The sequence below is a fragment of the Coffea eugenioides genome, unplaced genomic scaffold (assembly GCF_003713205.1).
Source record: "Coffea eugenioides isolate CCC68of unplaced genomic scaffold, Ceug_1.0 ScVebR1_1785;HRSCAF=2705, whole genome shotgun sequence".
NCBI classification, from domain to species: Eukaryota; Viridiplantae; Streptophyta; class Magnoliopsida; order Gentianales; family Rubiaceae; genus Coffea; species Coffea eugenioides.
In genome coordinates, this window is record NW_020862212.1 from 19,473 (window position 1) to 33,932 (window position 14,460).

General features: G+C 35.4%; 1 protein-coding gene and 1 non-coding gene across 2 annotated transcripts; both read right to left on the reverse strand.

Annotated features, from left to right (window-relative positions):
- Window positions 1-1,562: 1,562 nt before the first annotated feature.
- Window positions 1,563-3,628, reverse strand: LOC113755860 (polygalacturonase-like). Its single transcript, XM_027299725.1, has 4 exons — window positions 3,200-3,628; window positions 2,444-2,733; window positions 2,115-2,343; window positions 1,563-2,002 (listed from the first exon to the last, which is right to left on the reverse strand). The coding sequence occupies exons 1-4, from the start codon at window positions 3,626-3,628 to the stop codon at window positions 1,784-1,786; spliced, it is 1,167 nt and encodes a 388-aa protein (XP_027155526.1). The 3' UTR covers window positions 1,563-1,783.
- A 5,527-nt stretch (window positions 3,629-9,155) lies between these two features.
- On the reverse strand, window positions 9,156-9,262 carry LOC113755861. Its single transcript, XR_003465775.1, has one exon. It is a non-coding gene; the product is annotated as a small nucleolar RNA R71 (small nucleolar RNA).
- Window positions 9,263-14,460: the final 5,198 nt, after the last annotated feature.

Consider the following 14,460-nt stretch of genomic DNA (forward strand, 5'->3'; position numbering starts at 1 on the left):
GATTCCTTTTAAGTTTTTGATGGATCCCATAAAACTACAAGAGTTGCACTGATATGCGTGAGTCTCACCGCAAATGCAAACAATGGCCGTGCAAGCTACTTTCTCAAAAAAAAGGCTGGACACATTTTTAAAGTATGGGTCCCACACATCTTGTCAACCCTTCTTTTTCTTTCTGCCACTCAATGGAGTAATGCACGGAAGGGGTAGCACTGGAACTTAGACCAAAATGCGACACTGTTGAAAAGAAACTCAAGACCCGAAGTGCGACATTCATTTCGGGACGGAGGGAGTACAAAACAAGCCATAAAGGTGCACCTCTACTTTCGTGAGTGTACTCCTTCGGTTTAACACTTTCATAAACTAGTGTCAAATTCTAATTTTCATTGCAAATCTAATACTTTGAGGTTATCACAATCAATGGCTAGTTAATCATGATTTTGAGAATAAAAGTGTGATATAACTCAATCAAGATAATAGCCCAAAATAATCAAGAAATCAACACATAGCAATCATAAATAGTTCAACCAAATACCCAAGGTGTAAACTTTAAAACAACATCAACAACATAGTATCCAAACTAGTAGATTCACTAAACATGGAGTTAAATACAAGATAAAAAGTTTGGGAAAGAGGATAACCCTTGTCACTAGAGCCTCCACCGGGCCCCTTCTTCATCTCAATCTTCCTCCTTGCTCAACTTTTACAAGAATGAATACATAATACAAATCCTAAACTAGTCCTACAAACTAAGAGAAATGGAAAAGGCTATGAATGTGATGGGTTTGTGTCTTGCCTTAAAGGGCAAGACACAACCTCTTTTGCTCCAAAGCTCTCTCCCTCTCTAAAACTAACTAAAACTAAAACTCCCAAAAGCTCCTTCTAAGACTAAAGGCTCCTCTACTTATAATCTTCAAGAGTTTTTGAATCTTCCACAAGAAACTTGGCTTGGTGTTGAAGAGTCAAAATTGTGAGATAAAATGACACAAAATTAACAAAAGTTGATGTCTTGGGTCCAAAAAGTTGTTGCCAAAATGTCATGGATGCTGCCAGAAAAAAGGATGAAAGGATATCTGCAAGTTGTGCAAGTTGCGCAATTTGCAGATTTTTCCCGCTCAAGTATACGAAGCAGTATCTGAAGCGAATTTCACTATCTGGCACCGTATACTGTTAAACACTCTATTTCGAAAAATTCTCTGACGAGTATCTGGCACGATTATCCGACTTCACTTCCTCAATCCGACTCTATTTTTTTTCAATTACTCTTATACCTGAATAAATAACTATGGATCTTCTAAAGTAAGGATAAAGTTTTTACGCAAAGATACATAACATTTGTGAAGGTGTCGTAACCAATTATGTGCATATGCAAGGATAAATTAATAGATTGAGTTTCACAGATCGACAAGCCAGAAGACCATTATTACTTTGACACAACAAAAAAGTTTAGGATATCAAGGATAAAGTTCCATAAACAATTAATTAGAAGATGTTAAAGCCATATTACTTGCCAAGAGATTTTAAAGTTCCATAAACCAAATCAAATAACTGAAGGAGAGAAGATGTTCAAGCCACAAAAGAACATATTTTGTTGTATTAATATCAAATAATGTGTTGATCGCAAGGCCAATCCAGCCACAGGCACAAGCAAGATTTACACTTTGACAGTACCATTATAAAAAGCTAGACTGCTTCACTTTCTTAAGTGAGCCCTTATTTTCTACAAGATTTGTGCAACTATTTTGCACGTATTTTAAATACTGTATGGAACTTCATGCATTTTCTCCTACAAACAGGCTTTGGGCACAGCTAGACCGGATGAAGATCCGCCCGCATTGACACATGAAGCCGTAGCTGGTCGATCTTTGTAGGAAAGATTGACATCCTCCAGAATTATACGGCTGCATGGATACTTTTTACTGCAGTCAAAATTTACAGCAACTTCAGTTGCTGATGTTCCATGTACATCTTGGTATGTCACATCACTAATCCTCACACCTGAGGCCTGCCAAAAAATTAATGTACACATTTATCAGCTCCCATTTTCTGATCTTTTTTTATAGATAAATGTTTTTGCAAAACATAAATAATAATAATAATAACCCTTTTGATCATACCTGACCAGGACATTTGGCCCTATTTGGGCAGTAATTTTGGTCGATAATGATGGGGTTTTGGACATTAACCATTACTGCATGCTGAAACAGAACTCCAGTAACAAATCCATTGCTAGGCATTGCCCATGTTTTTATCCTCAGACCATTTTGTGTGCCCGAAAGTGTAACAGTTTTAACTGTCACATTTTTAACTCCTGGTTCTTGCAAATTGCTTCCCAAACTGCCAATACTGAAACAAGCACAAAATCGATGTATTGAGTAAATAAATCAGAATTACAGCAACTGAAAAGAACTTTAATGGACTCTTAATAAGTTTCCGATTTTGATACCTTATTCCATGGCCAGGACCACAGTCGATATTCTCAATCCATATGTTGGAACATCCAGGGCCTAATGAGATGCAATCATCACCAGTGCCAATGTGAGAGTTAGTAATTGCAACACCAGAAGATGATTGGACATGAATTCCATCAGTGTTTGGGCTGTTTTCTGGAGCTGAAATCTTTACTCCTTCTAGCCTAGTGTTTTGGCAGCCGTCAAGGTTGATATGGAAAAATTGACTGTTTAACGAACTTAATCCACTGACCAATACTTTGTTTGAATTGTAGAATCCCAGTGACTGTAGCAGCATAAAAAACAAGAAACAAATTAAGGGAAATGATTAGTCATACATTCTAGTTCAACTGAACGGGGAATAAAATTTCAAGGTACATGCTCATAGCGCATTGTGATTTTTCAGTTCATAGCACACACCTATTTGGTATTTGGTAAAAAAGGATGAAAATGAAGACATTTGATTAAGGAATCATCTAGAACTCCAAATGCCACTTTTCTCTTTCGTGGTTCCAATATAAAACAATACGAAACTAGTTTTGTGTGGGATTATTTTGCTTGACAAATACTACAGCGGAATTAAAGTAATATGTTTAGTCTTGGTTATAGGTCAAGCGTTCAAACTCTTACACCTGCAATCAAAGTTTGAGGGTGATTTTAGTATTGTACCCCTTTAAAGTAGTTTAAATGTTGCCGATTCTTGTAAGGGAAAAAAAAAAAAAAAACAAAGCAGTGGAGACTATACAACCTACCCTTGCTCCTTTAGGGCAATTCTTGCCGGAGTTTTTGCATGCCCAGAGACCAGTCCCTTGGCCATCAAGGGTTCCACCGTATATTGAAAGTCCATTAGCTCTTTCAAACGCGAGCCACTTACCAGTATGTCCAAGGACATTATAATCAGATGGAGCAACAAGGGTTCCATCAATGCGAATGGTTATAGCATTATTCTTGCAATTTTGGCCCGAAAATGATGCTCCACCAACCAAATATCTTCCTCCTGGAACATAAATTGTTGCAGGCTCAACTGAGGCACAAGCTGCAGCCCATGCACTCAGAAAAGATTTCGTGGAATCACTTCTTCCGTCAGATTTCGCCCCGTAACTCTGCACATTGTACGTTACACTCTCAGCTGATGGCAAGAGGAAGAAAATGAAGAGAAATGGGACAGCAAGAAATCTCATTTTGCTGTTTATTTTCTTATCAGGGGTGGCTACTAGAATCTGTAAAGGCTAAGATTTTGCTGTAATAATCTGAGGGATGAGGAACTTGGAAAGCAATGGGTGGTATTTATAGGCTTGGCGTATATTTAGGGATCGAGCAAGTCACTTTTTTCAACTTCAATTTCTTGTGTTAGTCAATGTCAGAAATGGCAGTTCAACTTTAACTAACAAAAACTGTATGAACAAACGTGAAGGACAAGAAGAAGAAGACGGAAGAGAATTATCGGCTGAAGTTCTTATGACATGAGAAGCAGTTATACATACATGGAAAGATGGAAGACTTTACAAAAATGGAAGAAATATTCTGTGATCACACTGTTCGCTTTCCATTAATTGGGTAGCTAAAATTTCGTAATTTGGAAGCAAACATTCCTGTAAATTTCCATTAATTGCTCTTCTGTAGCATTCCAACTCGTAATTTCTTGAGGATAGAGTAGCATGGATCAATGTAGGCTATATCCTCCTCAGGAAGAAGGCTTTATTTGTCTCTCTTCCTTTTAAAACATTGTTTTTGAGTAGTTTAGAAATAAACGTAATGAATTGAGCTAATCAGTGAAAAACTAAACTACTTGCTCATCAAAAGGTTTTTTATGAATTGGTTAATAGTTTTCTTTTTCTTTTATGAGCAATGTTTTGTTAAACTTGAGCTCATCTTGACTGTAATGTTTATCAATTGAATCCAAACACATTCCAAATTCACGCAAAAATATTTTTATTATAACTTGAACTTACTAGTAATTAGTTGGAATATTTTCATTTATATACGCTATTTACTCACTAATAATTATTTGGATTACGTACTGTCGATCATACCCTTGTTGGAAGTAATAAATAACGTGAAGTTAATTGGAATTGGTCTTACATATGTTCTCTTTTAATTGATCATCTTTACATTGTATTGCCCTGCTTCAAACCTCGGTATTTGAATACCATATGGTATGTAACTTTAATTAATTCTTTTGTCTTGAGATATACATATATCTATATCTATATCTATATAAATTTGAGTAGGGGTTTTCAACGACAAATCTTCATACATCTTCTGATTCCCAATTCCATTTTCTAGCATTTCATATTTAATTTATTCCATAAAATTCAGCATGTGCAAGTTTGAAAGACACCACTAAGTTTCTGTCATATAAGAATTCCATTTAATTTATTCCAGTTTTTCTAGCATTACCGTCAAATAAGAAATTTCATTCCAATTAAGACTCCTCCCTCTACACACCTTCCTACTCCAATTAAGACTCCTCCAATTAAGAATTTCACTCGAATTAAAACTCCTACAAAACCATAATAAGAGATAACAACATAGTATCCTACGGTTCATTCTTTCAACCAAATTACCCCATATGTTCATTCATTATTTTCGTTAACAAAAATAGGAATTTATTTCCAACTTCCTTGCCGTATCAATCTTAGCCCTCAATTTAATTTCACCATAGAACAAGCCTGTCTACAAGCATTTCTACAACGCCTAAATTTTAAACTCACAAGATTGCAAAGGAAGAAACATTTGCTTACAAAAAAAAAAATAAAATACACCACAACGATCCTACATAACAATTCGAAAAGTTTCAGCAACTTTGCCTTGATAAAAGAGAAATCTCACATCAAATACGATGGATAAAATTTCAACTACACCAATTCAAATGTCTCATGCATCAAATTAGAAATTTCGGTGCTGTTTATTCTTTAAATATTGACATTTTCATTGTAATTTCAAATATTAATGATTTTCCCAATACTATATTATTATTTGTATTTTCATTGTGATTGCAATAGGAATAATCGTTTAAAACATCCTTCACATTTTACAAAATGACTTTTTTTGTCTCTCACTTTTAAAATATAATTTTACGTCCTTACAAATTCACATTGGTTAAATTTGGTCCCTATCTAGGTTTTCTACTAGTTTTTTGGACGGAATCCACTACATGCATTACACGTGATCATTTTTTAGGGGCAAAATTATCAAATCATATTTCACATAATCTGATTTATGGTCCCTTATATTTCATAGAATGAATATTTTCGTTCCAACATTTTACAAAATGAATTTTTTTCATCTTCTACTGATCATGTGTGCAAATAGATTTTTTTTTTAGAACCCAAGTATATGTCTATTTGATTTCACATGAATAATATGAGTAGCGTGTAATATATCTCTATTTGATTTCATTTACAACTACAATTAGTTTGTTTAGGTGAAACCAGATAAAGATATATTACACACTATTCATACTATTCAGACGAAATCAAATAAAAATAAACATTGATTTTCAAAAACAAGAAAAAACTATTCATACATATGATCAATAAGGGATGAAAAAATTCATTTTGTAAAAATCAAATAGACATGCATATTGATTTTCAAATATAAGAAAAAACTATTCGTACATATGATCAATAAAGGATGAAAAATTCATTTTATGAAATTTGAGTGACAAAAAAATTTATTTCGTAAAATGTGAGGGATGTAAAAATTTATTTTGTGAAATGTGAGGGACTATAAATCGATTTATGTGAAATGTGATTTGACAATTTTGGCCCTAAAAAATGATTAGGTGCAAGGTACGTGGTAGATTCCGACAAAAACTAGTCAAGGACCAAATTTGACTAATGCAAATTTCTAAGGGACGTAAAATTACACTTTTAAAAGTAAAAGGCAAAAAAAATTATTTTACAAAATGTGAGTGACATTTTGAATGATTTTCCATTCAAAAATTATTCATGTCCCTACAAAAGAATGCGCTATTGTACTGGTGGACTAGTCAGGAGGCTAAATAGGCAATTAAATTTGTTTTGGTGCAGTGTTATATTCTTTAAAAAAATTGGGTTCTGATTTCACTTGCTCTTTGCACAATTGGCAGATTTAAATGTTGAAATATGCTATGATTGATAAGAGTTTATTTTACGTATTTTTAAGTGCATTTTATTAGTTAATTTTGAGTTGATTATTTAGTTTTATAAATAAAATAAAGAGGTTTTTGGTAAAATTATATATTTTTGGTAAAAGTGGATAATATTGCATTTCTATTGATTTTAATGGTAAAAACTTCATTTTTATGCAGGAATGATGATTCAATCACCAAAGGATGTCAAATGAGGTAAAAAATAGAGATTTGGTGATGAATTCAAGTGGCAACAAGAAGAATGAAGTGAAAAATGTTCAAGTGAGGAAATGCAATACAAGTCAGTTTTGACACTCTTCAGTATTTTGACCATATCTGGAGCTACACTTATCGGATTGAGGTGATCTTTATACCATTTTAAAGCTAAGAAAGAGACCTACAATTCGTATGAAGACATCGAAATCCATTTCTGCCATCTTCATGGGCAAAACGTTGGAATACAGAAGCTGCATTCTGTGGTCGGAAGTTAAAACAGAGGTTTGAACAGGTGACAGTATTTCGATCATATCTCAGGCTACAATGCTCCGATTTGGATGATTCTTGAAGCATTGGAAAGCTAACTCAAAGGGCTACAACTTTTGTGTTTTGCACAAAAGCTAGTTTGGCCTTTATCATGGAGAAAATCGCAGTTGAAATAAGGCCAGAGTGAAAACGCGAGTAGAAAAAACGCGAGTTTATACCGCGTTTTGTGTAGGCGCGTTTTATAGCCGAAATTCTGCAATTTGACTCAGTCAATTCTCTTGTGTGCATACCACTTTCCAGCTATAAGATGCAAGGGAATTCGGTGCACATGCTTCTGCAATAAAAGAGAAGACCAAATGAGTGTGGACAAAAGGAAACATCATATCTTTGACTTCTTTTTACAAAATCTGAGTGGAGGAAATTATGAAGTGAGAGGAATGGAATTTCTACCACCTTTTATGCAGAAATACAGGGGAGAAGCCTGGATGACCAGACGTAGCTAGTTTTCCTTCTTGCAACAAGTTTTCTCTCTAGTTAAGAGTTCTTAGATAAGCATTTAGAGTTTTCACTTGTAATCATATTGTGCAAGAACATAGCAGGAATTGGAGAGCTTCACCTTCAATTGGCTAAGCTTTCTTTTATCTTTCTTATACTTGTACTTTATGATGTTTTGCAGTAATAAACTTGTGAATTTGATTGTTAAATCATTCATGAGTAGCTAAACTCCTTCATCTAGGGAGTAGATGAAACTTATGGCTAAATAATACTAATTGAATGTGATTTACACTTGTTATATCTTGAGTTAACTTGTCTACTTGTGTAGCTGTGATTTCTTGTTATTGATTGATCACCAATAGCATGTTTATAGTGTTATTATTCAATGAGAATTGGTAATAACAATTGAAACACATGAGTAGTGCTTGAGTTGTATGTTCATGAAAATAGAGATACACTTAGGTGGATTATTGAGCATTTCATGAAATAAAACGGAGTAGTAGTAGTATTTCACCATGAAAATAGGGAAATCTATATTGCTCTAAGCCATTTCATCATGAAAATGAGACTTGGTAATCTTGGAAATAAATCTCTGGTTAAGCAAGAATAATAGCAAGAAGTAAATCCATTCATTTGTGTAGTTTATGCCATAAGTGGAATCTACATCCCTAGAATCTTCATTAAGTGAAATTTCTCTATTTGCATTCAGCATTTGTTAAACTAGATTTGTATATCAGATTTGTAGATTACAGCATTAGACTTTCTCTGCTCAAAAATTAATTGTAAGTCTAAATAATAGAGAGAACAGGGGCTTAGTAATTGTTTAAATTGCTCCTCGTGGGATCGACCCGATACGCATCTTGTACTAAAATTGCGACCTGTATACTTGCAGTCCAACGGGTGTAAAATCGGAATTAAACTTGCACTTAAAGTGAAAACCCGTCAAGTTTTTGGCGCCGTTGCCGGGGAGCGGCAATATTAGGGCCTAGTCATCTCTATTAATTTAGACATTTTCATTGTTTTTATCCAAGTTGTTGAATTAAAACTACAAAAATTTCTCTTATTTTTATTTGTAGTGCATGCACCGATCAAATAGAGAAGTTGGACATTTTGATCCTGAAATTGAAAGAACATTGCGGAGACAAAGGAGGAATACACTGCATCAAGAGGAACAAGAGGTTTGGCAGCCAATAGAAGATATCTTGATAGAATTACCATTTGAAGAAGAAATGGCTGAAAATGACCTAAATAGGCGAGTTCTGCGAGATTTTACTATACCGGGAACACAAGGTTCACAAACGAGCATAGCAAGGCCTGCGGTAAATGCTAACAACTTTGAGATTAAACCATCACTTATCCAAATGGTTCAACAATCTCAATTTGGAGGTAATGCAGTAGAAGATCCTAATACACACTTAGCTACATTCTTGGAAATTTGTGATACAATTAAAATGAATGGAGTTAGTGATGATGCTATAAGGCTAAGATTGTTCCCATTTTCATTGAGAGATAAGGCCAAACTTTGGCTACACTCTCATGCTCCCAATACTTTCACTGGATGGGATGAATTATCAAGAGCATTCTTAAATAAGTATTTTCCACCAGGTAAGACTGCTAAGCTTAGAATGGATATCACTAGTTTTAGCCAATTGGAAGGTGAATCATTATATGAGGCATGGGAAAGGTTTAGAGATTTGCTTCGGAAATGTCCACATCATGGACTGCCGGAGTGGTTAATCATACAAACCTTTTATAATGGTTTATCTTTCTCCACTAAAACTATTATTGATGCAGCTGCAGGTGGAGCTTTAATGGGAAAAACACCCCAAGAAGCTCATAATTTGATAGAAGAAATGGCAGCAAATAACTATCAATGGGCCAATGAGAGAGGTAATACAAGACGTCACGCAGGTATGATAGAAATGGACACTCTCAATATGCTGAGTGTTCAAATGAATAATGTGATGAAATTGCTAAGTAGACAAGGTCCAAGTTCATCTAATGCACATGTAGCATGCTGTTCTGTATGTGGAGGTGAACATGATACTAATGAGTGTGTCGATTCTGAACAGGTACAATTCGTCAATAATTACAATCGTAATGCTCAAAATAACCCCTACTCGAATACTTACAATCCGGGATGGAGAAATCATCCAAACTTCGGATGGAAGGATCAAGGAAATCAACAAAGGCCAACCAATCCGCCGGGATTTCAACCAAGGCAACCACAGGCTGAAACTAAACCAAGTTGGGAGATCGCGGTGGAAAAACTTGCTAAGGTGACTTCGGACAGATTTGAACGAGTAGAAGGGAGACTGGATCAACTCACTACAATGTACAGGAATGTAGAGGTCCAAATTGGTCAAATTGCTAGTTCTTTGAATAATCGAAATCAAGGAGAATTACCTAGCAAAACAGAGGTCAATCCTAAGGAGCAGGTGCAAGCCATTACTCTTCGTAGTGGTAGACAATTAGAAGATCCTCCAGTGAAGGAAGTTGAGAAAGATGAGAATGAAAAACAAGAAGAAAAGCAGAGGAACCAAGAGGCGATTGTGGAGGAAAATAGGCGGGAGAATCCAAGAGAAAAGCAACCATCATCTTCCACTACCATTCCAATACCCCCTGCGGTTCCATTTCCACAAAGATTAAAGCAAAATAAGTTTGATAAAGATTTTGAAAAATTTGTTAAACTTTTCAAACAATTGCACATTAACATTCCTTTTGCCGATGCTATTTTGCAGATTCCATCTTATGCGAAATTTCTCAAGGAAATCATGACTAGAAAAAGAAAGTTGGAAGACTGCGAAACAATAGCATTAACGGAGGAATGTAGTGCAATTATTCAAAATAAGCTACCACCGAAGTTGAAGGATCCGGGGAGTTTTTCTATACCTTGCACCATAGGTAACGTTGATTTTTCTAAGGCATTGTGTGATCTTGGTGCTAGTGTATCATTAATACCTTTAACGGTGGCTAGACAATTGGGTTTGCATGAGCTTAAACGCACTAATATCACTTTGCAACTAGCGGATCGGTCTATTAGATATCCATTGGGAGTGTTGGAGAATGTATTGATAAAAGTTCAAAAATTTATCATTCCAGTGGATTTTGTGGTATTAGATATGGAAGAAGATATATCTATGCCAATTATTCTAGGTAGACCATTTCTAGCTACTGCAGGTACTATTATTGATGTAAAAAAATGGCAAACTTAAGTTTCAAGTAGGTGAAGAAGAGGTAGAATTTAATTTGAATGAAATGGAAAAATACCCTTCTTTTACCGATCATGCTTATTCTATTGGCACAATTGATAAACTAACCCAAGAGATGAGTCAAGTCAACTTTGACTTAGATCCTCTTGAGTATTGTTTAATGAGTTTAGGTAAGCAAGAAGATGTTTGTGAAGAAATTGAAGAATTGGCCAAATACTTGGATTTTCAAGCACCTTATAAAAGGGGTAATTTGTATGAAAGTCTTGGCCAAGGAAAAGGGTTTTCACAACCTTCAGAAATTGAACCTCCAAAGTTAGAGCTCAAGCCACTTCCGACTCATCTAAGGTATGAATTTCTTGGAGAAAATAAAACTTTACCTGTAATTGTTAGTGCTGACCTTGATGATGAACAGTGTGCAAAGTTGTTAAGAGTTCTAAGAAGGCGTAAGAAGGCAATTGGATGGACAATTTCAGACATTAAAGGTATAAGTCCGTCTATATGCATGCATCGAATTTTATTGGAGAACGGTTGCAAACCAGTGGTGGAAACACAAAGAAGACTCAATCCAAACATGAAAGAGGTGGTAAGAAATGAAATTCTTAAATGGCTTGACGCAGGTATAGTTTTTCCTATCTCCGATAGTGTTTGGATTAGTCCAATTCATGTGGTACCAAAGAAAGGTGGAATGACTACAATCGTGGGTAAAAATGATGAATTAATTCCATCTAGACTTGTGGTAGGGTGGAGAGTGTGTATCGATTATCGTAAGTTAAATACGGTAACAAGAAAAGATCATTTTCCCCTACCATTTCTTGATCAATTATTGGAGCGAATAGCCGGATATGAATTTTACTGTTTTCTTGATGGTTTTTCAGGATATAATCAAATAGCTATAGCTCCAGAGGATCAAGAGAAGACCACATTTACATGTCCTTATGGCACTTTTGCCTTTAGAAGAATGCCATTTGGGTTATGCAATGCTCCCGCAACTTTTCAACGATGCATGATGGCTATTTTTTCTGATTATATTGAGAAAATTATGGAGATATTTATGGATGATTTTTCTGTGTATGGTTCATCTTTTGATCAGTGTCTTCATAATTTGGAATTGATTTTGCAGAGATGCGAGGAAACAAATCTTGTACTGAATTGGGAGAAATGTCATTTTATGGTAAAAGAAGGAATTGTTTTAGGACACAAGATTTCCTCCAAGGGAATTGAGGTGGATCAAGCCAAAATAGAAGTCATCGAAAAATTGCCACCCCCAAGCAATGTCAAGGGGATAAGGAGTTTTTTAGGACATGCTGGCTTTTATAGACGTTTTATTAAAGATTTTTCTAAAATAGTAAAGCCATTATGTGATTTATTATGTAAAGATACTCCTTTTCAATTTGATGACAATTGTTTGGTTGCATTTGAAAGGTTGAAGAAGGAATTGATTTCGGCCCCAATTATAACTTCGCCTGATTGGTCACTACCATTTGAATTGATGTGTGATGCAAGTGATTATGCGGTTGGAGCAGTTTTGGGACAAAAGAAAGAAGGACGGTTGCACGTCATTTACTATGCTAGCAAGTTGCTAAATGAAGCACAACTCAATTATGCAACCACAGAAAAAGAGCTATTGGCAGTGATATTTGCTTTGGATAAATTTAGATCTTATCTAGTAGGATCTAAAGTTATTATATATACGGACCATGCGGCTCTTAAATATTTGTTACATAAAAAAGATGCAAAACCAAGACTAATTCGGTGGATTCTTTTATTGCAGGAATTTGATGTGGAAATAAAAGACAAAAAGGGAACAGAGAATCTAGTAGCGGATCATCTATCACGCCTAGAATATATTCCAGTCAAGGATCAAGTTCCTATTCAAGAGAATTTCCCGGATGAGTTTGTCCTAGCAATTATCAATTCTCCATGGTATGCTGATATTGCTAATTTTTTGGTAAGTGGAGAGATTCCAAAGGGAATTAATTACCATCAAAAGAAGAAATTCTTACATGATGTCAAAAGTTACTTTTGGGAGGAACCATTGCTGTATAAACATTGTGCCGATGGTATGGTACGTAGATGTATTCCCGAAAACGAGGTACATAATATTTTATATCATTGTCATAACCTTGAAACAGGTGGACATTTTAGCACCTCAAAAACTGTGGCAAAGGTATGGCAATCAGGGTTTTATTGGCCAACTATGTATCGAGATGTTCGGGAATATGTTAAAAGTTGTGATGCATGCCAAAGAACTGGAAATATATCTCGAAAGAATGAAATGCCCCTAACTACCTTCTTAGAAGTTGAATTATTTGATATATGGGGTATAGACTTTATGGGACCATTTCCAAGCTCTTTTAATAATAAGTACATCTTAGTAGCAGTGGATTATGTTTCTAAATGGGTAGAAGCAATCGCTTCACCTACTAATGACTCTAAGGTTGTACTCCGATTCCTTAAAAAGAATATTTTTTGTAGATTTGGTATACCTAAGGCCATAATAAGTGATGAAGGAAAACATTTTTGTAACAAACAACTGGATTCCTTATTGTTTAAATATGGTTGTAGGCACAAGACATCACTCCCGTACCATCCTCAAGCCAATGGACAAGCGGAGCTAGCTAATCGTGAGATAAAGCTCATTTTGGAGAAAACTGTGAATAAATCACGCAAGGATTGGGCTACAAAGCTAGATGACACACTATGGGCTTACCGAACGGCATTTAAGACTCCTTTAGGGATGTCGCCGTATCGTTTAGTCTATGGAAAAGCTTGTCACTTACCTGTAGAGATTGAACATAAAGCTTATTGGGCTATTAAAGCAATTAATATAGATTTTAATCTTGCAGGTGGAAGGAGATTACTTGAGTTGAGTGAATTGGAGGAACACCGGTTACATGCATATGAAAATGCCAAAATTTACAAAGAAAAGATCAAATATTGGCATGACAAGCACATTATTCCTAAACAATTTCAGGTAGGGCAAAAAGTGCTTTTATTCAATTCACGCCTGAGGTTATTTCCAGGAAAATTGAAGTCAAGGTGGTCTGGACCATTTGAAGTCACTCAAGTATTTCCCTATGGAGCGGTTGAAGTGGCAAATTCAAGAAATGAAAGGTTTAAGGTCAATGGACAACGAGTGAAACCCTACTTGGCAGGTGAAATCGTACCCAAAGGACTCATATGTCTTTTGGGCGACTCTTCTTCAATTTAAGAAACTGAATGTGTGAGTCGAGCCAACGACTATAAACAAAAGCGCTAATTGGGAGGCAACCCAATGTTTATGTTATATGTGTTAAATTGGTGTCATTTTGTGGTTTGAATAAGTGTTTTAGTTAATTTGTTGTTTTTGTGTGATAGGGTTGGCAAATGGAAGCAAGAATGACCATTTGAGGTGAAAAAGGCGAACTGTGATCAAACAACTCAACCCCTCGATTTGCGTTAAAGGTGTTTTTGATTCATTATAAAGGGGTAAAATGCATGTTTTTAATGTTTTACATTTGTTCCAGTGATTAAAATTGGCAAACAAATGATCTATGATGCATTTTGAGTCATTGAGGTACCTTTTGTAATTTTTCAAAAGTTGAAATTCTGCTAAAAATCGAAGCCGAAAACGCGTTTTCCAAGGAAACGCGACTATAAGTCGCGTTTCTCAGAATCGCGTTTTCAATTCTGCGCCTGCAGAACAGAAAACGCGCCTTTAAAACGCGAC

What these genes read in the sequence shown, in the direction of transcription:
- LOC113755860 (XM_027299725.1), bottom strand. Translation starts at nt 3,628, where the DNA reads ATGAGATTTCTTGCTGTCCCATTTCTCTTCATTTTCTTCCTCTTGCCA. An exon ending in ATTGCCCTAAAGGAGCAAGG is followed by an intron (nt 2,734 to 3,199) that starts GTAGGTTGTATA and finishes ATGCTGCTACAG; the next exon opens with TCACTGGGATTCTACAATTC. An exon ending in GGGCCAAATGTCCTGGTCAG is followed by an intron (nt 2,003 to 2,114) that starts GTATGATCAAAA and finishes ATTTTTTGGCAG; the next exon opens with GCCTCAGGTGTGAGGATTAG.